The sequence below is a fragment of the Engystomops pustulosus genome, chromosome 1 (genome assembly GCF_040894005.1).
Source record: "Engystomops pustulosus chromosome 1, aEngPut4.maternal, whole genome shotgun sequence".
Taxonomy (NCBI): Eukaryota; Metazoa; Chordata; class Amphibia; order Anura; family Leptodactylidae; genus Engystomops; species Engystomops pustulosus.
The window spans coordinates 165,520,705-165,547,658 of record NC_092411.1 but is presented as its reverse complement, the minus strand read 5'-3'; the positions used below and the strand labels follow the sequence as shown (position 1 = coordinate 165,547,658).

General features: G+C 45.5%; 1 protein-coding gene across 1 annotated transcript in view; it reads right to left on the bottom strand.

Moving 5' to 3' along the window:
* Positions 1-26,954, bottom strand: part of LOC140066215 (phospholipid-transporting ATPase IK-like) — a 1,118,040-nt gene that overhangs the window by 263,981 nt on the left and 827,105 nt on the right. Inside the window, exon 24 of the mRNA XM_072113746.1 lies at positions 12,926-13,149. Coding sequence (XP_071969847.1) covers positions 12,926-13,149 — 224 coding nt within the window. The remainder of the gene's footprint in view (positions 1-12,925; positions 13,150-26,954) is intronic.

Below are 26,954 nucleotides of genomic sequence, written 5' to 3'. Positions count from 1 at the left end.
AGGGATGGGATGATATCTGTTAATCTGTTTGCTAGGATTTTTGAATACATTTTTAGATCTGTATTGAGTAGGGAGATGGGTCTAAAATTTTCCAGGTTAGTGGGGGGGGGGGGGGTTACTGGTTTAGGCAGGGTAACTATGATAGGTAAATTCCCTGTAGTAGAGATGTTAGAAGCTATGTCCTATGTTCGGTTGTGGTATGCTTTTATCTTAATTGTATAAAGATGTGTAATATTTTGCCAATTCGTTCGCTATCCCCTGTGGGTCCATAATTTTTGTGTTAGTTGACAAAGAGATGTATGGGATTCTTGATTTTATCATTAGGCACTTTAATTGTTTGACGAGTAGAGCACCAGATTTGTTTCCCTGCCAGTGTCATGTGTTTTTGATCCTTCTGTATTAGCGAGTCATAAGCAGATTTTCAGGATGACTTGGTTATACTAGTCACAAACCACATGGTAGTATCCATGATGCACACCTCTAACCTCTTTGACAAGACATAGGGCCTAGACCATCTTTTTGTTCGAAAATACTTAAAGGGAACCTGTCATCAGAAATTGGCCTTATAAACCACTACCACTATGTTCTCTATCTGTATAACAGGTTCTAGATCATGTTTTTATTCATGATCCAGCTTGGTGGCATCATCCACAAAATCATCTTTGATGTTAGATGTAAAGTCAGGGAGGCAGAGAATTTAACATTGAAGTCAAGCTCTCCCTGACTTTGAACACCATCTCCTATTTGAATGACATCATGCTCAAGACTTAAGGAGATCTGATCAATGATGTCCCTAGACGTAGGACCATCATTTACAGGGCATTTTAAGGCAGGGAAAGCATGACTTCAGTTTTGACCCCCGTCCTGACTTCATAAACCCAATTTACATTTTTTCCAATTTACAGTTATTCAAAATGACAGGGGGTATGATTTTTTTGTTTCATCATATACTAGTACCTGCAACAACTGTTGCATACAATTATTAAAAAGTCTCTACAGATATGGGGCCAATGTAGATTTGTGACATTTAAAATACTCATTTGAGAGCCCCTCTGGCCTGTGGCTTTGTTTTGTTACAGAGATGAGATTGCTTTAGGGTGCGGTCACACATCACGTTTAACACACGCGTTTAAAAATGCATTGCAACAGCTGAAGAGAGATTTGCCTAATTAAACAGCTGTTAACATATGTGTTTACAAAATGCAACAGTTAACACATTGTCAACACATGTGTTTACATTGTGTTTAGTGAGGGCAAATTTGTTAAAATTCGGTTTGTCCAGATTCGCCGAATTTTTTAAAAATTTTTTATTTGACCCGAATCGAATCATCGAATCATGGCGAATCACGTTAAAAAAACACGTATTTCCTGGCAGCAGAGAGCCTGTAGGGTGTTGTAGAACATTGTGCCATGCTTCAGTATGCATAGGGAGCGTGGTTTGGTCTTTAAACAATGCTGTCAGCCGCAAGCTCTTAGAATCGCTTCACTCTACAATTCTATGTGCACTTACAGAGACAAACTTCACCAATAAGTGAAGAGGGAACGCAGCCTGACAAGGTAACATCTGTGCCAGCTCGACAGGACTGAGCTGAGGGCCAAGATCCCACTATAAAATCAAAGAGTGCACTCTTTTTAAACTGACATCAGATGATTCCATAGATTACAACAGAACCTGTTCTGTTAAACGCGGATACATGTAGAAACCCCCACAAAAGAGTGGAGAGGGTGTTGGCAGTAACTTTGCATTGACGTCAGTGATCATTTTGCCCTTCTTTTCACCCATCAGTGTCCTCTTTCAATCGGTTAATAATCCATCAGTATTGCTAAAACCAAACACAAACAGGAGTTTGGCTATTAATCCTGAAGCTTTTCATCCTTCAGACAGATGAAATGAAGGGAAAAACCAAAACATTGGCAACGTTATAGAGTGGTTGGGGGCGAAAACACCATTATGGAAATCACAGGGTGTTCCAGGGAGACAGCGGTCAGTTGGCAGCAGCATGAGTAGGCTGCAGAGTGGCACAATGACAAATTATGGAGGTGGCGGAAACATAGTAGGCCACAAAGTGGCACAATGATAAGAGTATCATAGTATTATAGTATATAAGGCTGAAAAAAGACACAAGTCCATCAAGTCAAACCTTTAAATGTTTTATCCCCGTAGCCCGTGATATTTTTTCTCTCCAGAAAGGCATCCAGGCCTCTTTTGAACATGTACATAGAGTCCGCCATAACAACCTCCTGCAGCAGTGAGTTCCATAGTCTCACTGCTCGTACAGTAAAGAACCTTTGTCTATGTTGATGGTAAAATCGCCTCTCCTCTAGGAGCAGAGGATGCCCCCTTGTCCTGGTCACAGGCCTAGGTATAATACGATCTTTGGAGAGATCCTTATGCTGTCCGTTCAGGTATTTGTACATTGTAATGAGGTCTCCCCTCAGTCGTCTTTTTTCTAAACTGAATAATCCCAAATTTTGTAATCTGTCATTGTATTCTAATCACCCCATTCCCCTAATAATCCTGGTTGCTCTCCTCTGCACCTATTCCAGCTCTACTATATCCTTTTTAAATACTGGTGCCCAAAACTGTACACAATACTCCATGTGTGGTCTGACCAGGGATTTGTATAAGGGCAAAACTATGTCTTTATCATGAGAATCTATTCCTCTCTTGATACATCCCATAATTTTATTTGCTTTAGCAGCAGCCGCCTGGCTCTGGTCACTAAAATTGAGTTTACCATCAACCAATACCCCCAAGTCCTTTTCAGCTCCAGTTTTACCAAGTAATTGACTGTTTAGAACATAATTATACTTTTTGTTTCCATGGCCCAAATGCATAACTTTACATTTATCTACATTAAACCTCATCAACCATTTCTCTGCCCACCCCTTAAGCTTCCACAAATCCCTCTGTAATACTAAACTATCGGCCTCAGTATTTATTACTTCACACAGCTTAGTATCATTTGCAAATATTGAAACTTGACTGTGTAAACCAACTACAAGGTCATTAATAAAAATATTAAAAAGAAGTGGCCCCAATACTGACCCCTGTGGCACTCCACTGGTAACGTCAACCCAATCTGAGAATGTGCCATTAATGACGACCCTCTGTTTTCTATCACTAAGCCAATTACTTACCCAAATACACAGATTTTCCCCTATTCCCAGCAGTCTCATTTTATATACCAACCTTTTATGTGGCACGGTAAGGTTGAAAAGTCCAGATAAAACATCCACAGCTTCCCCCAGATACAGTCTTGAACTTACCTCCTCATAGAAACCAATCAGATTAGTCTGACAGGACCGATCTCTCATAAACCCATGCTCCAGGATAGCATCTCTAACAAACCCCTCAAATATTTTCCCCACCACAGAAGTTAGACTCACGGTTCTGTAGTTTCCAGGATCGCTATTTGATCCTTTTTTGTATATTGGTACCACATTTGCTATGCGCCAGTCCTGTGGAACATAACCAGTCCTCAGGGAATCTTCAAATATTGAAAATAACGGTCTGTCTATCACGGTACATAGTTCATGCAGAACCCAGGGGTGTATGCCATCTATCTTAGTGGTTGCGAGGCGGCGCTGTACCTCTTCCTGGGTTAAACTGTTGACATTCCAAAAAGAATTTACATTATTCCTCATTGTGTCTTCCACCAGGGGATTCTCCTGGGTAAAGACAGTTGAGAAGGCGACATTCAGTAGATTGGCCCTTTCCTCATCTCCTTCCACCATGACCCCCATGTTATTTCTAAGGGGACCCACACTCTCTGTTTTTAGTTTCTTATCATTTTTATACTTGAGAAATAATTTGGGATTATTTTTGCTCTCCCTGGCAATATTTCTCTCAGTCTCTATTTTTGCGGCCTTTATCTGCTTTTTACAGGATCTATTTTTCTCTCTGTAATCCTGTAATGCCTCATCGCTACCTTCACGTTTTAGCACCTTAAACGCCTTATCTTTCTCGCTTATTGCTTTCCTTACAAGACTAGTTAGCAACATTGACTTTTTCTTGCTCCTCTTATGTTTTTTCCCACTAGGTATGTGTTTCTCACAGGACTTTTTCAGAATCTATGATAAAAAGTCCCATTTTTTTTTGGGGGGGGGGGGGCTTTTGTCTTTGAGAACATTGTCCCAGTCTATGCCTTTAAGGTCTTCCCTTAGTTGCTGAAAATTTGCCCTCCTGAAGTTTAGAGTGTTGGTTGCCCCTTCCCTAACGCTCTTAGTAAAGCGTAATACAAAATCAATGATATTATGATCACTATTACCCAGGTTCCCCCCAACCTGTAGTTTTGATACCCTATCAGGTCTGTTGGTTAGGATAAGGTCCAGCAGTGCCCCCCCCTCCTGTTGCCTCCTGGACTATTTGCGACAGGTAATTGTCTGTTGTTGTTGACAAGAACCTGCTGCCTTTGAAAGACCTGCAGGTTTCTTCCCCCCAGTCAATATCTGGGTAGTTGAAGTCCCCCTTGAAAAGTACTCCACCGTGCTTTGAAGCCGCATCCATTTCATTTATCAGCATTTCCTCTGCCGCCTCCATTATATTTGGAGCCTTATAACAAACCCCAAGTAATATTTTATTATTCTTTTTCCCTCCTCTTATCTCCACATTTGCATTTGCGTTACTGATGTCATCTCGCAAGACAGGCTTGAGGCAAGAATTCACATATAAACAAACTGCTCCCCCTTTTTATTTATACGATCCTTTCTAAAAAGACTATAACCATCTATAGTAACAACCCAGTCATAGCTACTGTCCAGCCATGTCTCGCTGATACCCACTATATCATATTTCTGCTCCAGTTCCTCCATTTTGTTTGTGAGGCTTCTAGAATTTGTGTACATACACTTTATATGGTTTCCCCTGTCCCTATTCATTTTGTTCTTATTCCCCAATCTCATTCCAGCCCCCCTTCCTCCCCCATGGACTATGACTCTTCCCAGCTCTCTATCGATACTGTCTATATGCCCTGCACAAGTGTAGTTGCCCTCCCCCCAGGTCTCTAGTTTAAACACTCATCCAACCTTCTAGCCATTTTCCCCCCAAAACAGCTGCACCCTCCCTATTGAGGTGCAGCCCATACCTACTGTAGAGCCTGTAGCCGACAGAAAAGTCAGCCCAGTTCTCCATGAACCCAAAACCCTCCTTCCTACACCAACTTTTGAACCACTTATTTACCTCCGTGATTTCCCGCTGCCTTTCTGGTGTGGCACGTGGTACAGGTAGTATTTCGGAGAAAACATCCTTTGAGGTCCTTGCCCTGAGCTTATGGCCTAAATCCCTGAAATCATTTTTAAGGACCTTCCACCTACCTCTTACTTTGTCATTAGTGCCAATGTGGACCATGACCGCTGGTTCCTCACCAGCCCCTCCCAGTAATCTGTCAACCCAATCCGCAACATGCCAAACGCGAGCACCTGGCAAACAACACACTGTTCGGCATGCACGGTCTTTATGACAGATTCTGCTGAGCTCACTGCAACAAGATCTGGCTGCAAACCAGTGTGGAGGTGGCGACAGCAGAAGCAGCAGCAGGAGCCCACAGGTGGCAGCAACATGGTGGCAGCAACAGGGAAAGCCACAGACTGGCACAATGATATAGTGTGGAGATGGCGTCAGAAGCGGCAGGAGCCCACAAAACCCTCAGCAGAGGAGGCCACACTGTGGCACAATGATTAAGTTTGAAATGAATTTGTATTCAAAATATTTAATGTAAATTTCAATTTGTAGATTCGAGGTGCCACATGCATAATATATTACAGTTTTCAGTATTACAGGTGTGGAGGTGGCGGTCACATGGTAAGCCACAGAGTAGCACAATGATATAGTGTGGAGGTGGCATCAGCAGCATCAACAGGAGGCCACAAAGTGGCACAATGATATAGTGTGGAGGTGGCATCAGTAGCAGCAGGAGCCCGAAGAGTGGCACAATTATATAGTGTGAAGGTGGCATCAGCAGCAGCAGGAGCCCACAGGGTGGCACAATGATATATCGTGGAGGTGGCATCAGTAGCAGCAGCAGCAGGAGCCCGCAGATTGGCACAATGATATAGTGTGGAGGAGGCATCATTAGCAGCAGCAGGAGTCTGCAGAATGGCACAATAATATAGTGTGAAGGTGGCATCATCAGCTGCAGGAGCCCACATGGTGGCACAACTATATAGTGTGGAGGTGGCATCAGCAGCAGCAGGAGCCCGCAGAGTGGCACAACTATATTGTGTGGAGGTGGCATCAGCAGCAGCAGGAGCCCGCAGGGTTCCATCTCTAATGTATACTGCCACGGTGCTTCTGGGTCATCTGCCTCGTCTTCTACCTCCTCTGGATGCTCCTGCTCCTCCTCTCCTGTCACCTTAGTAGAAAAACCACAAATTGCACTAGACTCTGCTTGTGCTCCAATGTCCTCCTCCTCCAGTTCAGCCCCCACCGGACTTATGTGGCCATGAGATGTAGTCTTCCCTTCTCCAGTGCCCTGACTAGACAGATTTTGCAGCATGAGTTCCAGGACATGAAGCAGTGGAATGATGTAATCCATCCCGCAGTCCTGGCGACTGACAAATATGAAGCGCCATAGCAAACGGCAGGTGTCAAGATTGAGCTGCCAGTGGCTGACATCAAAGTTACACAGAGGAGTACTCTGTTCCGCTTGCATCATCAAAAAATCATTAATGGCTTTCCTCTCATACAGGCGGTCTAACATATGGAGGCTGGAATTCCACCGGGTGGAAACATTACATATCAGACTATGTTGGGGTAGGCCGTTCTGATGCTGCAACTCGAGGAGGGTGTGCTTGGCTTTGTAAGAATAGCTGAAGTGAGTGCACAGTGGCCTGGCCATTTTTAGAATGTTTTGCAGATGGGTGGAAGACTTCAGGAACTTGTTGACAACCAGATTGAACACACGCGCCATGCAGGGCGCATGCACCATCCCTCCCCGGTGCAGCGTGGACACCATGTTCCTCCCATTGTCTATCACCATGGTTCCGATTTTTAGTTGTCGCTGAGAAAGCCACACAATGATTGCCTGCCGTGGAGCAGTTCCTCCCCTGAGTGACTTTGTTTGCCCAGGCAAACCAGGTGTAAAACTGCAGGACACCGCTGTGCCCTGCACATGTGCTATGATGGAGCAGCACTTGTGGAGGCTGAGGTAGTGGTGGAGGAGGAGGCGGACGCTGGCGCAGGAGCAGCAGTTTGACAACGTGGAGGAAAAAATGTTGTCTCTTGTGGAAGTTGTTGGTGTGGCTGGGAGGGAAGCACATTCACCCAGTGGGCTGTAAAAGACATGTACTGGCCCTGACCATAGTTACAGTTCCACACGTCCGCGCTGCCGTGCACCTTTTTAAAAAACTGATAAGCTCAAGGACTGGCCCACCTTCTGTTGTACATATTGGTGAAGGGCTGGCACTGCCTTTTTGGAAAAAAAATTGCAGCTTGGAACTCTCCACCTCGGTTCAGCACAAGCCATTAGTTCTATGAAGGGTGTCCACGACTTGGAAAGGGAGAGAATGCAGTACCAACAACTTCAACAAAAGCACGGTCAGCTTATGCACCTTAGGAGGGCTAGACGCATAGAGTTATCTCTGTTATCGCCTCGCTCAACGACTGCTGGCGCCATGCGTAGCGAGGAGCAGGAGCATCTGGACCAGGAGATGTCAAAGACAAACCGCTCTATGCTGGAGCCTTGACTTGCTGAAACAGCATGTGTGCCACTAGGTGCTGCTGCTGTTGCTGCGCCTGCAGGATGGACCATATCTGACACCCGTTTCTACCAGGCCATTGGATGGTGACGCTGCATGTGTTGGCGCAGGGCCGTGGTGCCAACGTTATCTCCCTGGCCACGCTTCACTTTCTGCCCGCAGGTACGACATATACCCACGCTCGGCTCCTCTGATGTCTTTACAAAAACTGCCACACCGCCGAGGTGGTAATTTTACTGCCAACACTCTGCACTTAGCAACTACTACTGCCGCTGCCTCACTGAGCCCCTGTGCCACTACTTACTTGGAGCTGCCAATCGGGATTTGTACCCTGCGGATGGGTGGCTCCCATCCTTGCACTGCTGCCACCCTGCTGACTCACAGCCACAGTAGCGACTTGCTGCCTGCTCCGCTGCCTGACGCGCAGGCTGACACTCTTTTTGCTTGACGATGATCAATGCCCTGCCACACCAAGCTCCCAAGTGCGATCAGCTACATCATCGTCAATTTGCGTTTCCAGGTCACTGCCACTCTCCTCTCCGGTGTCAGTATGCACAGCCTGCCTACTGCAGGAAGCAGCGGAAGTCTGCCCCAACTCTTCACTGCCAAGCAGCTGCTGACTGTACTCAAACACTTTGTCCTCGCTGAATAGTAGCGATGAGCCCAGACCAGTAGCTCTCTGGTTGCGGGAAAGGAACAGGAAAGAGGCTAGTTGAGGACAGGTGAGGGCCGCTGACCTGCTCCTGGGCCATGCCAACTAATTGTTGTATCTGAGGAACCCACGGACTCTTGGCTGGGGTTGTCAGATGTTATATTTGAGGAATTGGATGACCTAGTCAACCATTCAGCAACCTTTGGGTTGCCGCTAGATGACAATGGCAGTTCTGGCCTCACACACAGCTCTGGTAGTCACCCCTGCTGCAATGTCCCCTTACTGTTCTGCCACCTCTGCCTGCTCCACCTGCAACCTTTCTGTCTGACATATTGTTTTATAAACTACGTGGATTTGACACATAAAGCTGGCTGTAAACTATAGCCCCAAAAAGATACGGCAATTTCTACAGATACCCCACAACTGACACCCAGTGAGAGGTCCACAAATCACTACTGCATATGCATGAATGTGAAACAGATTTTTTCCTATTCGATTTTGTCACTAAATAGAACTGCTATTTGGGGTATACGGAACCCCCTTAAAGAACAACCAGGGATTGGTCCACAAATCTCTACTGCAGATGCATGAATCTGAAACAGATTTCTTCCTATTCGATTTTGTCACTAAATAGAACTGCTATTTGGGGTATACAGATCCCCCTTAAAGAACACCCAGGGATTGGAGCAAGAATCGCTACTGCACAGTACAGTAGCAGCAGCTAGATGCTACAGACAGCACATCCAGTGTAAAATGCTGGGATTGAAAATGGCCGACAGTATTATAGGGCTGTGAAGTTTTAAATGCGTGCGTTAAACGCGGTGTGTGACTGTACCCTTAGAGAATTCTTGTAAGGTAAAGGGGGTAGAAAGTGCAGACACCTGTTCGGAGAAATTTGAGGGAGATTATGCTACTTCAGAAACTTGTGAATGTCCCTTTGCACAGGCTGTACAATACAAAACAATATTTTCTAAGGGCAAACTCATGTTTATGGCCAAGATTTCAGCACCCTAAATTCATCAAATTATTGTTTATTCCATCTTTGTAAGCTATGTATAAACAGAAAGAATAAACTTCTGGGTCGATCTGCTAGCTTACATAGATGGAATAAACAATAATTTGCACGTTTAGCATGTGAGGCCTGTTTGATAAAGTGAGTGTCATCTTACAGTGGCTTTATGAGTGCACCAAAGACTGGGGTCATCTACTGCTCCATCATCATTTATATGAAATTACTCTTTTAATCCCGATGTGGGTGATTAAGAATATAATTATTGATTTACCACACAGAATTAGGTAGATAAGGGGTAATAGGGACTGTTCTACCAGGAAGTAGTCTATTCACATATAAACCTTATGAGGGTGAAAGTAGGATGTCTAATACGCCTCATGTCATAGAGCCATTTTTTAAAAATAGTTTGTACAGAAAAATACCTGTTCTGGTGCCTTTGTGCTGGACATAGAATCTTCCGAGGGCTAAAGAATCTTATTGAATTCCTCTACTTTCTTACTCCCATAAATCTTAAACAGGACCTTTTTCAAGAAAGAGTGGTGTTTGGAATTTGAGGCATATACAGAAGCTATCCTATATTATACATTGTTGAGGAAGCAGGTTATAATAACAGATCTACCCTTCTCATGGAGCTTTGACCGGGTCCCTATTAGTCCCTATTAGTTATTGATACACCACATATTTTGTTAGTAGCTGGTGCATGGAAGATAAAGAGGTATAGTTTGTTCTTTAGGCAATAACAATCCGAATTGTTAGGATGTTAGGATTGTTAGGATGTTAGGATGGCTACAAAGAATGTCTATGCAATTTTTTTCCAAGCCTCTTCCCACACAGATGATCTCTAACAAGGAGAATTTAATTCTTTAGAGTTTATCGAAAAAAAAGTTAAGTACCATGGGAGTCTAATGAGTAGGGTGCAAGGAAAAAGCAGCGCACTATAGCCAGAGTAACCCAACCTAAGGTCATGACTGGTGTGTCATTCAACATTTTGAATGGGTTATCAGTCAGTTAGCATAACAGAAAAACATGGACAAAAACATATGACAAACATAGTAGTGAATCCCACACTACTCTGATGTCCGTTTCTTGTTTATTCCTAACCCAGAAATCCATAATTTCCTTCCTCAATTCTTGATCAATGTGGAGTATTGATAACCAATGGGCATTAACTCTGAATGGAGTAGCCGAACCATTGACAATTTTCTTGGTACCAAAGTCGACTATCATAAGATAGTGATCAGAGATACTGTTTGGTTCATAGGTCATCTTATTTATATATTCCAAACAAATACCATTGCATTAAGCCAGATCAATCCTCAACATTGACTTATGTGAGCCACTAAAGCACTAGAAGCCCGTTTCATTTAAGTATTTCTTTCTCCATACGTCTAAAAATCCAACCTCGTCACATAATTTTTTCAATGGGGAATCGCCTTCTATTTTCCTAGTCTGGTCACTGGATTCTGTCTATCTTACACTGCATTATGCAGTTATAGTCTCCACATGATAAGACAGGACAGTTTGGACTTTTTTCCATAAAAAAGTAAGTTGTTTGATAAAATCTGAGGAGTAAGGAGTGGGGATATATACAAAGGAGAGCACACATCTCAAGCCTTGCAACACCCCTTCCATAAAAATATATCGAGCATATTCATCAATTTTAGACCTCAAAATTTTAAAGTCTATCCTTTGATGCACAAGCACACTAACCCCTCTGGACAGTGTAGTATGACAAGGGTACCTATCCAACTCCGTTTAACCCTCCATAAGGTCTCTTGCGTCAAATGTGTTTTGGAAAGTGCCCACAATAGCTGGTAGATGTCTCTGTATGCAGTCAAATATGGCTATTCGTTTTATATTATCCCCAAGTCCTCTAACATTCCATGACATAATCTTAATATTCATTCAGGAAAAAAAAAAAACACAACCCTGCTGACTGAGACCCCCTCTCCCCCAATTGACCCACAGCTTAACTTGAGGGTCTCTATCCTTCCAACCCCACTTCTCCATACCCCCACGTCCCTGTCCCAACATTTTTTATCCTTAGGAAAAAAAGACCAAAAAAAAAAAAAAACCTTTCCATCTATCTACTACCTACGCCTATTATCCCTATTACCCCAGCTTTCTGGGTTACACCATCCTTTGGCATCTAACCATTCCATGGCTTCTTCCGGGGTATTAAAAAAAATTGCTCTATCCTGGTATATAACCCACAACTTAGAAGGAAATAGTAGTGCATATCTCAAGTTGGCTTTCTGTAATCTTTTTTATATCATGAAAGCTTGTTCTTTTAGCCTGAGTTGTCCTAGAGTAATCTGGAAAGCACATCACTCTAGAGCCATCATAGAGCACTTCCCCGTTTTCTCTCATCCTTCTTAGCACTATGTCCCTATCTTTAGATGTTAATAGTTTTACTAGGAGAAGTCTTGCTCTAGCGCCAGGGGTTAAAGGTTTCCCCGGAACTCTATGAGCCCTCTTCACACAGAACAATGGTGACAGATGTTCTTTACCTATTGCCTCCGTAATCCATCTCTCTATAAACTCTATGGAGTTTTGCCCGCTACGCCTTCAGGCATTCCTACAATTCGAGGGTTAGCTCTACGTGATCTGTCCTCCATTTCATTAATTCTGTTTTGTAACTCATTTTTCATTTCTTGTAGGTTATAGACCTCTTTTTAAACCCCTTCCCAACATTTGACGTCATAGTACTGCATTGCGGGAGGTGCGTTCCCGCAAAATGCAGCACTATTACGTCATGCTTCTGGCACTGGAGCCGGCGCCAGAAGCTGTGGGTGTCAGCTATATATTATAGCCGACACCTGGCCCTAACACCCGCGATCGGAGATTTCCAGGTTAACATGGACGCCTCAAGTCGGACCACACTTCATCAAGCACAGCGGCATTTCAGATCGACTCAGTACCCCAGGGCTTTCACTCTCCACCTCTTGATTTGTCGGTTCTGCGGTCTACGATTCTGCGGGCCCCCAATTCCCGGACCATTCGCAGCTAACAGGTACCGCGTAGCGACAGAGTGCAGCAGGCTGCAAGTGGTACCAGATACCGCCACAGACACCACGCGGCACTCGACAGCGGCTGCCGGCAAGGCAGTCTCACCGTCTCCCTTTTATCGGGGCTTGCAATCGGGACCAGCAACATAGTGTTACAATGTGGGGTGGTTCGGAGCAGCGTGCAGCATCATCACATTGTGCTGTGGATAAAATTCAGGATCATGAAGCTTCTGTAGCCACAATTTGACCACTGTTCCCTGGAGCTGCACGCTCACACCTCTGACTCCATTGGCAATTGGGCATGCCTCCCCCCCCAAAAAAAATTGCCCATTTTCAACTACATAAAGTGACAGATGTCATAGTTGACAAAATGAGGTCGAGCCTAAAGGTCTAAACCGGATGCGTTCTTAAGGGGTTAAAGACATTCCCTATCTAACCTCACATTAAAACGTTTTATACTTTGTCAGTTTTATAATGTTTTGGTTTAAAGGCATTCTATGCAGATGTTCCTCAAAAATGTCTAATTTATTAAATTATAAATATTTTATTACTCACCAAAGCAGAGAAACCATTGAAAAAACCATACCAGATATTAGAAAAAAGACTTGCAAATGTCTTGTAGTTGTAAAAGCACAAAAAATTTGAGGTGCGTAAATAGGATAAACGTCCATGATAAAAAAGCAACTTTTGGAGATAAAAAAATTGAGCCAGTCCAAAGTCGCTAGCAAGAACTGCTTGTAGGCCTTCTTTTCCAATGATACCTACACCGATATGGGCAGCTGTAAAGTAATAAAATTTCATATGTTAGAATTATCATTTATTTAATAATGCCAACTACAGAATTTGGTCATGAACCATTTGTGTATTAACCTTTTAACATTCCATGACGTATACAGTATGTATATCAAAAGCTGTTTAAGTTTTATCAAGAGGGCTCATGGGCTCACCCATCTTTATACAGACCTTGTGTTTGGTGCATTTTGCTAGCACTGATGTTGACCCTTTGATTGCCACTGCAGTCAACCCTTTTGTCAGCTGCAGTTAAATCCCAGCGGCTCATGGGCTTGCCATCTTGGCTTGATTGTTGCTTTCTCCGACATCATTGGGGAGCAATGATTAGTTGCCATGACAGCCAGGAGTCTTTATAAGGCTCCAGGGCCTGTCATTGTTGAATGTTATTGCCGTCGGGCAATACTACCATTATATTGTAGGAGCAAATAAACTCTCTAGGGTGCTCTAGGGCAGTGATATTTAACCAGTGTGCCGTGGCACACTAGTGCGCCGCGACACATGGTCGGGTGTGCAGCGAGGAAAGTTCCCCAAACTATGGTGCCCCCTGTGTTTTTTTTCCCGGCAATGCGCAGCGATGCACAGTCACGGCTTCTTACAATGTAGGAGACATGTACAATAACACATGCACAAGCTTTGAACCTCGCGCGACAAAATGACGTCACCGAGGCCGGCGCATCATCCTGAGAGCAGAGAGACTCTCGCATTTGCCCACCGCCAAGGTAATGCCCACCAATAATGTTGACTATATGAGCTTTTGCCTGAGTATATGAACTGTTGGCAGAATATTCAGCATATGAGCTGGTACTTTTAGTACTCCAGCAGTATACTGCATATAACAATGAGAAATATAAAATGAGAAATACTATAGTCATGAGGCTGGAGTACTACAAGTACCAGCTCATATGCTGAGTATATGAGCTGGCACTTGTACTCTGGCCTCATGGCCATAGTACTTCTAATTGTACCCCTTTATTTTGCAGTATATGAGCCACATAATAATCAGCACCATATACTAAAAACAGGGAGAAACTGAGAACTGTTGAGGAAGAGCTTTGTGTGTGTCTTTCCACCATTCCTGCTAGGATATCCCTTTTGTGTTTATCGAAACAGGCCCAGGTTTCACACTGAGTGAGTAAAATAAATTTAAAATCTATATTATTAACTATATGTATAATATGACTGTTTTAGTGTCATTTTGTGCTATTTTGGTTGGTGGTGTGCCCCAGGATTTTCTAAGTATAAAAAGTGTGCCGCGGCTCAAAAAAGGTTGAAAATCACTGCTCTAGAGGGTATAAAAGATAGTTAAAAAAATAAAAACAAAGTTAAAAAAATAAAAGATTTAAAAAAACCTAAAAGTTCAAATCACCCCCCCAAAATATGAAAACGGTTATTCCTGTTGTTGAACCACATAACGCAAGATAGTGGCAAATGTCCGAAATGACACCTTTTAGGACATGTAATCAAAAGTGAACAAAAGTCCTCTAAAAGGTAGCACAAAAAATATCAATTCATCTCTTACACAGCTCCATACATCGAAGTATGAAAAAGTTATGTGTCAACAGATGGTTGAAATGAAATTTTTTTTCTTTGTACTCAAGGATTACATTTTTAAATGTTTAAAAACACAATAAAATAGGAATAAAATTATTATTTGGAGCACATATTGAAAGCTGTAAAAACCAGGCCCACAAGAAAATAATGCAAAGGCCTTTTTTTTCACCAATTTTACTGCAATTGGGATTTTTTCCTGCTTTTAAGTAAACGCCATGGAACTGAAAAAAATCTCTTTAAAAAAAATAAATAAAGACTTTTGAAGGTGGGGAGGGAAAAATGAATGAAAAAAATGGAGTACTTAAAGACTAACTGTAAAGGTTTTTTTTAATTTTTCATAAATCAATAGCTCTTGGGCTGTAAAACAACTTTGCCTATTATCTTTATTACCTATATACAGTAGTTTCCTTGCTATAGCCTCACATTACCAAATTGCTGTAATTGCTGCCTCCTCTCCATGTGCCTTATGAATCTTACTGACCCTCCAAAGAGCCATTTTATATATGATTGTTATGTAAAAAAACTGTAAAAAAACCCTTTAAATCAGTTTTTGAATGCACTATGGGTTAATAGCTTACAGACAGACAGACATAAAATTCTGTAGAATCACAGACTGGGATGGAGTGACTGATAGAGAGCAGGGGAGACTTGTACATCACTAAACATGTTCACAGAAACATGACATCTTCTCCAGGATGCAGCAGCTTCTCCCCTCCCTAGGAAAGTGACAGAAACAAAATGTAAACACAGTAAGTTGCTTTATGCCAAACACTGGTTGCCGTTGTGACTCTAAAACAAGCTCATTAAAACCCTAGGTGCTGTGTAAGGAACTCCGCACCCCCTGACAAGTTGGAGGATCTCACACTCTCTCAACCCTCTCAAAACAAAATCAAACGGTTATCAAACTTCCCTGATCTGATAGGACCTTTTAGACCTGTACACACAGTCAGTTCCTTACATCCTCCATGTATTCCGACATGGCACTAAAGTTGCTACATAGGGCTTACATTCTCCATCACAGCCCTCTGTGTGGATATTAAAACATTTGTGATCTGTTTCTGACCGTGTCATTCCTGCCCATTCAGTCAAACTTCTTTTCCCCATATTAGCCGAGGCTGTAAAACTATTTTGCAAGAATGGATATCCACTCGCCCCAACAAAGACATTGAGTGAGATTTATCATCAGTCTCTTAGAGCAGAACTGTTCTAGTTGCCCATGGCAACCAATCAGCTTTCATTTTCCTACAGCTGTATAAAATTGAAGCTGAGCTCTGATTGGTTTCCATTTTCAACTACAACAGTTTTACCTTAGAAACTTGATGATAAATCTCTCCCATTGTAACTACAAAAACTTTTGTCTTTCGAATGGCCTCGATAGAGGCAGCTTTACATTAGGAGAAAAATGTATAGGTTTTTTCACAATGTGGAAGCCTTTAAACCAAATTCTGCTTTCACTACATACAACATGTTATTTAGGACAACAATTAGATGATGACCGACCTATTCAAATAATTTGCTGAAGCTTTTGAGTGGATTGATGGTTCATACACTGGCTGGAAGTAGTGGTCAGGCAAAACCCCCTCTTGTTTCCACCTTAATCCTTTCCTCAGCAACCTTCCCTCCAGAACTTTACAATTACTCCATTGTCCTATAGTTGTTACTTGGAATCAGTTACTTGGAATCAATCACTTGGCACCAAATGTTGGTCTTTAAACTTACTGATGGCAAAAACTTGTAGGACTTTGTTAATGCCTCCCTAGTCTCCGGCCATATGGTAAACCTCATATTGAACCCTTGGCCCTTACCCCTATTGCTAGTGTATTTGTTACGTTACTATGTCTATCACCACATGTAGAAAAATATGAGTATATAAGTTTAAATGAAAACAACTAAAAAAAAAAAAGTTAAAAACAGCAGAGATGAGCTTTCATGACTAGATGCCCTAAAAACAGTACAATGGTTGTGCGGGCTATAACCAAATAGTAATATACCCCTACAAATACTGCCAATCTCATATATACCAAACCAAATAGTAAAAAAAAGCAAATGACATATGTCTGAGGTATAACCTCCTTATTTGAACCCACCCCGACAAATATACTCAACCAAAAATACTTATGAGTGAAGATCGGTTCTTGCACAATTACCGTATATTCCGGCGTATAAGACGACCTGGTGTATAAGACGACCCCCCTACTTTCCTGTTTAAAATATAGAGTTTAAGATATATTCGCCGTATAAGACTACCCCTTTTCCAACGCATACAAAACACCGGTAAAAATTAAAAAAAAAAGATTTGAATTTAACATGGTCCTTTTTTTTTTAATTTAAATTCTTATGACATGCAGGTATATAGGAGGAAAACTGTCGTTCATAAACATAAGGCATACAACAACAACATTACCCTTGGTATGCATAAAAACATTGAACACCATCCACCAGTAGCCATAATTAATGTCCCTCCTCACCAGTAGCCATAATTAATGTCCCCCATCTACCAGTAGCCATAATTAATGTCCCCCATCTACCAGTAGCCATAATTAATGCCCCCACCCACCAGTAGCCATAATTAATATCCCCCCCTCACCAGTAGCCATAATTAATGTCCCCACCCCCAGCAGTAGCCGTGATTAATGTCCCCCCCACCAGTAGCCATAATCAATGTCCCCCCAGCAGTAGCCGTGATTAATGTCCCCCATAGGTAATATCCCCCCCAAATAGCCATTTCCTAACTTTCACCTATGCCTCCCCCCCAAATAGAAACAGGGCCCCATAGATTTAAGCAAAATAAAAAAAATAAAACTCTTACCTAGTTATTCCGCTCCTCTTCGCGCTCTCTCTCTCTTCTAAAGATCGGCGCAGGCGACGACTGATGACGCGTATGCCAGGTCAGATGCTGGGTCATAGACCTCAGCAGACCCGGGCCAGGCAGGCGCGTCATTAAGCCTGTGCCGGCATCGAAGGATGAGGTGGGTGGGAAGGTGGGCGGATCGGGGCCCGTTCAAATTTTAAATTGTGACAGCTCCGGGCCCTCCTGATCCAGCGCACAGACCAGATGCAGAACAGTCCGTGCGCTGTAAGGGAAAGGCCCGCGGCTCTCACAATTTAAAACATCTGCCCGCGGTGCTGCGCTGAGTTATCAGCGCAGCACAGAGGTCAGGTGCGGGCCTCGGTACCGCGATCGGTACGGCACTGTTTGAGGCTGCCGGCAGCTTTGCCAGCAGCCAACGCTGTGATAACACCCGCGATCGGTGCTAGCTGCTCCATGCAGCGCGACCCGACCGCCGCCGTGAATACACGGCGGGCGGTCGGGATTACCGGCGTATAAGACGACCCCAGAGAAGACAGAAGATTTTTCTGTCTTCAAAAGTCGTCTTATACGCCGGAATATACGGTAATCACAATGTGTTTTTTTTAAAAATCCAATTCATTTTATTTGATAACTATGATTAAAAATTCCACCACATTGTGGAAATTCGTGACAAAATAAATAGTTTTCGAAGATCCATCTGATACATCACCAAAACAAATTCTCAGATATTTTTATCATTAGACAACTGAATATGTGCAGACTGATGCAATTCTTATAACAAAGTGCTAGTGCCAGTGCAATTATGCAATTATAAGTCAATCTGCCATATAAACTTATAAAGTGTCTGTGCAACATGATAGTCCACTTACCCATAATGTGTGAATGTTTGGTGAGTTGGGATGTGCTACCCTGACGTGCGTTTCGTATGTCCCCGCTTCTTCAGGGGGCCTGTGCTGATGTGTGTGTGGCTATGTGATTTTTATATTACTAGCGTGCCTCATAGGGGAGCGGGGAGACACCCACTTCCGGGCCGGGTTACGACAGGGGACAAGAAGCCACACCTCATTCTCATATATATCAGTGCATATTTTTATGTATAATCAACGTTTATTAGACAAGACAAAAATGTATAACAGTACAATACAATATAATGAGGAAATAACTGTACAAGGCTGATCACGCAGAATCAGAAATATTGAAAACACTTGGTAATGGTAAGTTGTAGATTAGGGGTTGGAGTTAATTTGTATTACAATGAATAAGAAGCCCCAAGGTGACAGCTTGTACAGAGTAATTATCGCAATATGGCCAACATGGTCACATAAAAAGGGAATATAAACTAACAAACATGTACATATAATATGAGAAAAAGGAAACGAAAAGGAGGGGGGGGGGGGGAAGAAGGGGGAGGGAAAGGTGCGAGGAAAGGAGGGGATACACATAATGAGTGGAGGATTTGTAAGACCGAGTTCCAGCGACTGGGGAAGGGCTGTGGCATGTGCCCGCTTATGATAGGAGATCATGAAGTTCCTGAGAGTTCGAGAATGTTTCCCACGGGATCCAAGCTGTGTTCGCCTTGCCCGGGTCTGCTGAGTCATTAGCTACTAACTCCTCCATTCTACGAATAAACCCAAGCTCCTGAATCCATTCAACTATTGTAGGTGGATGAGGGCTCTTCCAATGTCTAGGAATGACTGTGCGAGCTGCGGTTAAAAAGTGGCGAAGGAGACCTTTTTTGATGGTGGAGATGGTACCGGGTATAATCGACAATAATGCTAACTGAGGAGAGGGAGTGGCACTTTTACCGGTAACCTGATGGTAGACGTCAAAGACCTTGTTCCAGAATGGCTGGAGGATCGGACAGCTCCACCATATATGGAGCAGAGTACCCACTTCCGCACCACATCACCAACACACGTCTGAAATCTCGGGAAAAATTCTATGAAGCCACGAGGGACATCTATACCACCTGGAGAGTATTTTATAGTTCTTTTCCTGAGCACTACATGGAAGTGGCATTTTGTGCGAGAATAGAAAGGCCTTATCTAGTTCCTCATCTGTTAGTTCCGTAGAGAGAGCTGTTTCCCAAGCTCCAATGTAGTTTGGCCTACCTGGAGTGGCATCCTCTAGCAACAGACCGTATATGGTTGAAAGAGCATGAGCTGGTGAGGAGGACAATCTGAACAATGCTTCTAGGGCCGTGGGAGACGACCCGAACGCGGTACGATCAGGGTCGGCCGCTATGTATGATGCTAATTGTCTATGCTCTAGCCATGATAGTGAAATATCAGGGTGGGAGGCCCTCAGAGACTCCATAGAGGGTAAGGTCCCATCGACCACAATCTGGCCCAGACGGGTGCCGGAAGAGGCCTCCCAACAGAGGAATCGCTGTCTACCCACGCCAGGTGGGAATGCAGGATTATGAAATAAAGGAGTCAAAGGGCCCCCCATCCTGAGTAATGTACTCTTGCTCATCAGTCCGTCCCACGTGGAGAAAAAGTATGGGGAGAATAGTGAGTGAACGAGGTCCGGTGGCCTAGAGTTAACCGGAATCCAGGGAAGGTAGTGTAGCGTAGGAGATACTAAATCGCGTTCCAGCCGGACCCACTGTTTAGTCTCTGTATTGTAAGTCCAGTCTACCAACCGCTGAACGATGGCTGCTGTATGATATAGCCGTGGGTCAGGGAGTCCCACCCCCCCTAGCTTTCGTTCGGGACAGCACGGAGAAGCTAATGTGACTAGAACCGCCTCCCCAGATAAACCTCCGAAAAGCGCTACGGAGTTTTGAGAAAAAAAAACTGGGGGGTCGGATCGGCAATGTCTGAAAAAGGTACAGAAAGCGGGGCATTATGTCCATCTTTAAAACATTAACTCGGCCGAACCAGGAAAGGTGGCGGCCACGGTACTGGCTGAGGTCGCTAAGGGTTCTCTCTAAGAGAGGTTTGTAGTTCAGGGCATACAGAGAGGAAAGGTCTGCTGAGATATCAATACCCAGGTAGCATATGTGGGAGCTCTTCCATTTAAAGGGGAATTGAGAGGCCAAATGGAGTGCTTCAGCCCCAGGGAGGGAAACATTTAAGATCTCAGATTTCGAGAGATTTACCTTAAAATTACTAAGGGAGCCGAATTTTGTGAATTCTTCTAGAATATTGGGGAGAGTAATTCTAGGTTGCGAGACATATAAAAGGAGATCGTCCGCATAAAGGGCCATCTTATACTGGTGGGTTCCAATTTGAAGACCGTGTACAGTAGGGTTCCGGCGGAGGGCAACAGCCAAGTGTTCCATAACTATAACATACAGGAGAGGCGATAGGGGGCAGCCCTGTCTGGTGCCATTCTTAATATGGAAGGGATCAGACAGGATACCGTTAGTTCGGACCTGGGCCGTGGGGGCCGAGTATAAAGCCTGTACCAAGCCCAGGAAGCGAGGGCCAATGCCCAGCTGTTTCAGTGAGGCCCAGAGGAAACCCCAGTGTACACGGTCGAAAGCTTTCTCTGCGTCCACCGAGAGCAAGCACATCTGCTGTCTAGTCGACTTAGCCCTGGAAATAAGAAGCAGAGTCTTATTAGTGTTATCGCGTGCTTCCCTCCCTTGGATAAAGCCCACCTGATCATTGTGGATAACGGCTGGAAGTAAAGGCCCCAGGCGGTTGGCCATTAATTTAGAGAGTATTTTTATATCCATGTTAATAATGGAAATTGGTAGCTGGCGCAGATGGAGTGATCTTTACCGGGTTTGGGGATCACGGAAATAGAAGCCTGTAACGATTGCGGTGGAAGGGGGGCCTGGGAGGAGATGCAATTGAACATACGCGTCAAGAATGGGACTAAGTCAGTCTTCAATATCTTATAGAAAAGGGGATTAAAACCGTCGGGGACTGGGGACTGGGGCCTGGGGACTTGCCCGCCGGCGTGGTTTTGATGACCTCCATTACCTCTGATTCAGAGAAGTCAGTCTCCAGGTCCTCACAACCCTCTTTAGTTAGTCTCGGAAGAGCATTATCCTTAATGTACGCTTGTATTCTCTCCAGCTCTCTGGCCCCAGCCGAGTCAGATAATGGGCCCTGCAAGTTATATAAACTTTCGTAGTAGCTCTGAAAAATTTTATTAATCTCGTTGGGGTCGTGAGTCAGTCTGTCTGAGCGGTCCTTAACCTGTGGAATATATGTACCAGTTGTACGGGGGTGGAGGTACCTAGCCAGGGCTCTCCCACACTTGTTAGAATACTCATAGAAGAAACGTTTGTTCCTATCCACAGACCTCAAGTAGTTCTGGTTCAGTAATTCCTTCAGTTCCTCACGGGTATTCAAGAGCTCATTCAATACCGCCTGGGACCCACCACTTTTGTGCTCCTGTTCTAGGGTACTAATCCTGGACAAAAGTGCTAGGGTTTTGGCCAATCTCTCCCGCTTCAGACGGGCCCCGTGCTTAATAAATACAAGTTGAAGCATACCCTTGAGGGCCTCCCACTGTATTGGAAGTGGAGGTTGTTGTCCGGAGTGAGTAGTAAGGAACTCGGCAATTTGCTTATGAATGTCCGCAAGACAAACAGAGTCCTTGAGCAAATTATCATTAAGACGCCACCGCCATGGCGAGGCATATGGGCCTGGGATATCTAGAGCGAGAGAGATCGGGGCATGGTCCGACCACAAGGAAGGAGCCACTGACGCTGCGGGCCTCCACGTAAGGGCATGATGGCTCAAAAAGAACATGTCCAATCGGCTGTGAGACCGATGAGCCGGGGAATAATAAGTATAGTCTCTGGACTGCGGATGGAGGATTCTCCAAACGTCTATTAGTTGTGATTCCCACAAGGCTTTACGTAGCTTCCGCATTTGGGCTGGAGCCAGAGAGGGTCGTGCCACGGAATAGTCAACAGTCGGGTCCATCGGGAAATTAAAGTCCCCCCCCATAACCACTATGCCCTCCGAGAAGTCCCGTAGCCTAGTCAGAAATCTGCGGCAGACTCGTATCTGATCTCTATTAGGGAGGTACACTGAAGCCAGCGTCAGCAGGTGACCCCATAGCTTTATTTTTACAAAAACATATCTACCCTCGGGGTCAGTCTGGGAGTCAATAACTTCGTGCTGTAGGCGCCTGTGGATAGCAATAGATGCCCCCCGGGATTTAGCCCCAGAGTGAGTGCTATGGAACCAAGTCGTATAGTATCTATCCCTGAGATTGGGTATGTTGTCGGTGCGGAAGTGGGTTTCCTGTAGGAATAGAAGGTCGGCCCTCAGTTTATGCATACGGAACAATATCTGGCTGCGTTTCTGAGGAATATTCAACCCCCTAGCATTGAGGGAGTAACAGGTGATCGGAGCCATAATCGTGTCTAGTGCAAGGAAATGAGCTCAGTCCTAAACGGATAGGTGCGCACTGGGGGGGGATAACAATGGGGTAGGGGGACAACAGTAGGAAAAATTCAAGGAAGGTCAAACGATGGGGAAGGGGATTCAAAAGCAACAAATAAAACAATAATAAGGCAGCTTCAAAGGCCGCTAAGGTTCTAGGGTCAAATTCTGACGAAATCGACAGAAGTGAGCCTATTGGGGTCAGGTTATACCACGAGTAGACCTGCTAGTCGTGGGGCCCACTGGGAAACGAGCTGTCTATGCAGGTCGCCCCCGGGGGCCAGGGACCGCCAAGAGAAAAGAACAACAATGTACAATTATCCATGCCTTACTTTAAACAAAACACTGGCAGAGCGAACATGTATATAAGCAATCAATGTAACGGTGCAATGTTGTAATTATATAACAAGACAGCCAACACTGGGCCAATATAAAGGATACGTTTGAGGACCGGAGGCACTGTTCCTGAGTAGGGGGGTAGAGACCCAAGATGTCTTGGAGGGTGAGTGCAAGTCCAATTAAAGGCAAAGAGTCCTCATCTCGGCTGGGGGGGACCCTGGACGTCATCTCCTACTCTGTCAGGAGAGCGTCTCTTGCCCCTCCGGCGAGGGAATCTCTGAGGCCTTGCTGGTTGGAAGGGTAGATTGGGTGGGAGAAAAGAGGGCCAGTCCGATATAAGAACATCCGGCAAATTAAGTGCAGCAAGGAATGCAGGGAGGTCTCCAGGATGACGAAGTGCTGTTGTTAGGCCGTCGCGCCTGACCTGGAGGCGAAACGGGAAGCCCCATGAGTATGGTATATTCCTGTCCTGTAGGATGTTCAGGAGGGGCTTAAGGGCCCTGCGCTTCTGAAGTGTTAGGCGAGATAGGTCAGGCAGCAGCTGAATTTCTGCATCCCGGTAGCGTACTCTGCCGGCCTCCCGTGCTCTATTCATAATTTGCTCCTTGAGCTGGTATCTATGGACTCTGCAGATGATGTCCCTAGGTCGAGACAGATCATTCGGACGAGGGCCCAAAGCTCGGTGGGCTCTGTCGAGCTCTAGTGGAGAGTCCACAGGGACCCCAAGAATGTTGTTGAATATGGCTCTGAGGGTACTGTCGATCTGCTGGTTATCGATAGCTTCTGGTAGTCCCCGCACTCTGATATTATTCCTGCGGCCCCTATTCTCGGCATCATCCATCTGCTCAGAGAGGGCCAGGATTTGTTGTGAGTGAAGAGAGATCTGAGTATCATGAGCTGAGAGTCTTTCAGTAACGGTGCGATAGGAGGACTCGTTGGTGGATACTCTTTGTTCAATCTGTTGGACTTCCTCACGCAGGCCGGCCATCTCCACTCTGTACGATTGTTCAAGGCGAGCCACATAACTCTCCATATCCTCTCTGGTTGGGATGGCTCTGATATGGTTGCGGAGGGCCCGTATGTCTGCCAGCACACCTGCTTCAAGCAGGTTGCGTTGATAATTTGAAAAAGGCTGCGGGGAGATTGAAGCTGCCCTTGTGGGCGATTCACCAAGAGATTGATCAGGATCACTGTCCTGGGTGCTGTTGTAGTATAAACGCGGGCTCCTTGATAAGGAGGACTCTGGAGGTCCAGGAGACTGTGCCATCGGTGCACTTTGATGCCAGGTACCAGGAGAGTCCGGAGAGGCTCCCGGGGAACCCCTGATGGTGCCAGCAGGTAGGTGTGGGGGCAATGAGCCTCTCTCGCCGCTCAGCGGAGGGGCCTTCAGGACCTTCACACTTGGGTATAACCCTGCATGGAGGGGGATGTATCTGCTGCTGACCCATAAGCAGCGGCCCCCTCAGTGCCTGGGGGGTAGAACTCGGGGGTCAAGGGACATAGGTCCGTGGCCTTCCCTGGGTGGGTTCCTGTGGCCTCCTGCACTTGTGAGACCCTTATCGGGTCGAAGTCCAGAACCTCAGGGGGGATTTGCCTCTCACCTGTCGCCGCTGGAGCTGCAGAAGGGCTGTGCTGTGGAGAGGTGTCACCCCGGACTGGAGTGAGGCATGTGCCGTTCAGTCCTGCCGGAGGGCAACAAGGCCAGGAGATACTGCGTGGGACCTCTCAGGGGGCCGCGGTGGGACGTTCCCGCTCAGGGCCCTCAGCACCGGAGCGTCGGCGGCCTCCTCTATGTCTTCTGGAGCCGGAGCAGGGTCGGGAGAGGACGGAGCCGCACCAGCACAGTGTGCGCGGTGTTTTGGAGACCCAGCGGAAGTGCAGGCCCGCGCCTGAGTGTGAGAGGAGGCCGCGACATCCGCCATTATGGCGCGCTCACCTTGCCGCTCCGGGCACCCGGCATCGAGTCCCTCTGCTGGCTGCGGACCATTTCCCGATGAGCAGGGAAGGGCTGTGAGGATGGACCCTTGAGGTGAGTCGTCCGGGGGGGCCAGGTCAATCAGATCCCTCGCGTCCGCTGGCGGAGGCCGCGTGTCCTGGGAGGCCTGAGGGACCATGTACCGGTCTATTCCCTTCGGTACGGGCCTCGATGGGGTTGGGGGCGGCAGGCCCTGTTCCCCTCTTCTTTCTGGGACCCATGTGGGGAGGAATCAGGCAGGATGGGTATGGATTCTGTGGCGGAATCCTGGCTAAACCCGGGAGCTAAGCAAGGTTGCTTCCTTACTCCTCCATAGCCAGGCCACGCCCCCCCCAGTGCATATTTTTAAGCATAATGTAAAAGAGAAAGAAGACAAAAAATATTCAAAAAAATACGCATATGCAACACACCTGCCAATGCATAGGCAGGTGGGTAGTTGCGTATAGCATGCTCTCCATTCCAGGATCTATCTGGTGAGCCTGTGCAACTCACCCAGAAGATAACGCTAGGAGAACTTAATGTAAATTGCAGCTGAAGATTCTGCCTGGAAAGGCAACAGTTAAATTGGTGTAAGTAATTATCCAATTATGTGGCTGGAGTGTGATTGGAGAGGTGCTACCACCTGACGAGGGGAAGTATTAAAACCCCTGTGAGAGCACATGGTCTAGACCAGTGATGGCGAACCTTTTGGAGACAGAGTGCCCAAACTACAACCGAAATCCACTTATTTTCCAGTGAAGTGCCAACATGGCATTTTAAGCAGTAACTTATTGCTACCTCTTCTTCCACATCTTTCAATTGTAGTGACCCCCTGAGACAACCAATACAGTTGAAAGAAGGAGAGCAAATTCAGACTCTCGTTGTAGCTTCTCTCCAGGGTCTCTCTGTAGAAGAAAAATGGTTGGTCCAGCAGGACGACCTCCAAAGATAATGCAGTTCTGTCAACACCTTCTCCCTTTTCCTGCAGTTCCTAACAGCCAATGAAGTGTTGCTTTAAAATAGTGCTGAGAGCAGCATCTCTGAAGTTGCCTGGGACTTGGTGGATTTGGTCCTAGTTGGTGAACTCTGTCCATCAGGTCTGAGGGTCCACAGAAATGGCTCCGTGTGCCACCTCTGGCACCCGTGCCATAGGTTCGCCACCACTGGTCTAGACTGAAGAGTCAGAGTGAATAGATAGACAGTGGGGCACATTTACTTACCCGTCCGGAGGAGTTCACAAAAAAGTGCATTCTCCGACAATCATGCACCATGCCGCGATTCACTAATATCAAGCGCCTGATATCCTGCATGTACCTCTTTCCCGCTCAGGTCCGAAGGAGTTCACCTTTTTCTTCCTGGTGCATGTAAGTGCTTGATTAATTGCGTGCGACAAGTGGTGTCAAGAACAGGATATTTACTTCTGTGCCTTACAAAAGACTGTGCTCCCTAACCCTGCTGCCATCGGGGTTAAGGCCCAAGTTATTGTGATCTACAGTATAGACCACGGGTGGGAAATCCAGGCTGCTTGTTAAGCTCTGCCCCTGCATTTGTGGTGTGAAGTGCCTTGGAGGAGGAGCCGAGTGACTGCAGCCCAGCAAGGAAGAGGGTTAATCGACCATCTTGGATTTTGGCACAAGCCGCTACCAAGCCTGCCAATCGCGGGTGCACCAACCTGAGTGCCGACGGAAATGTTCTGCCACCAGAACTAGCATCCCCACTGAGCATCTTCTGCCTTCCGGATGTCTAGAAAGAAGATCATCGCGCGACGGAACTATACTGTAA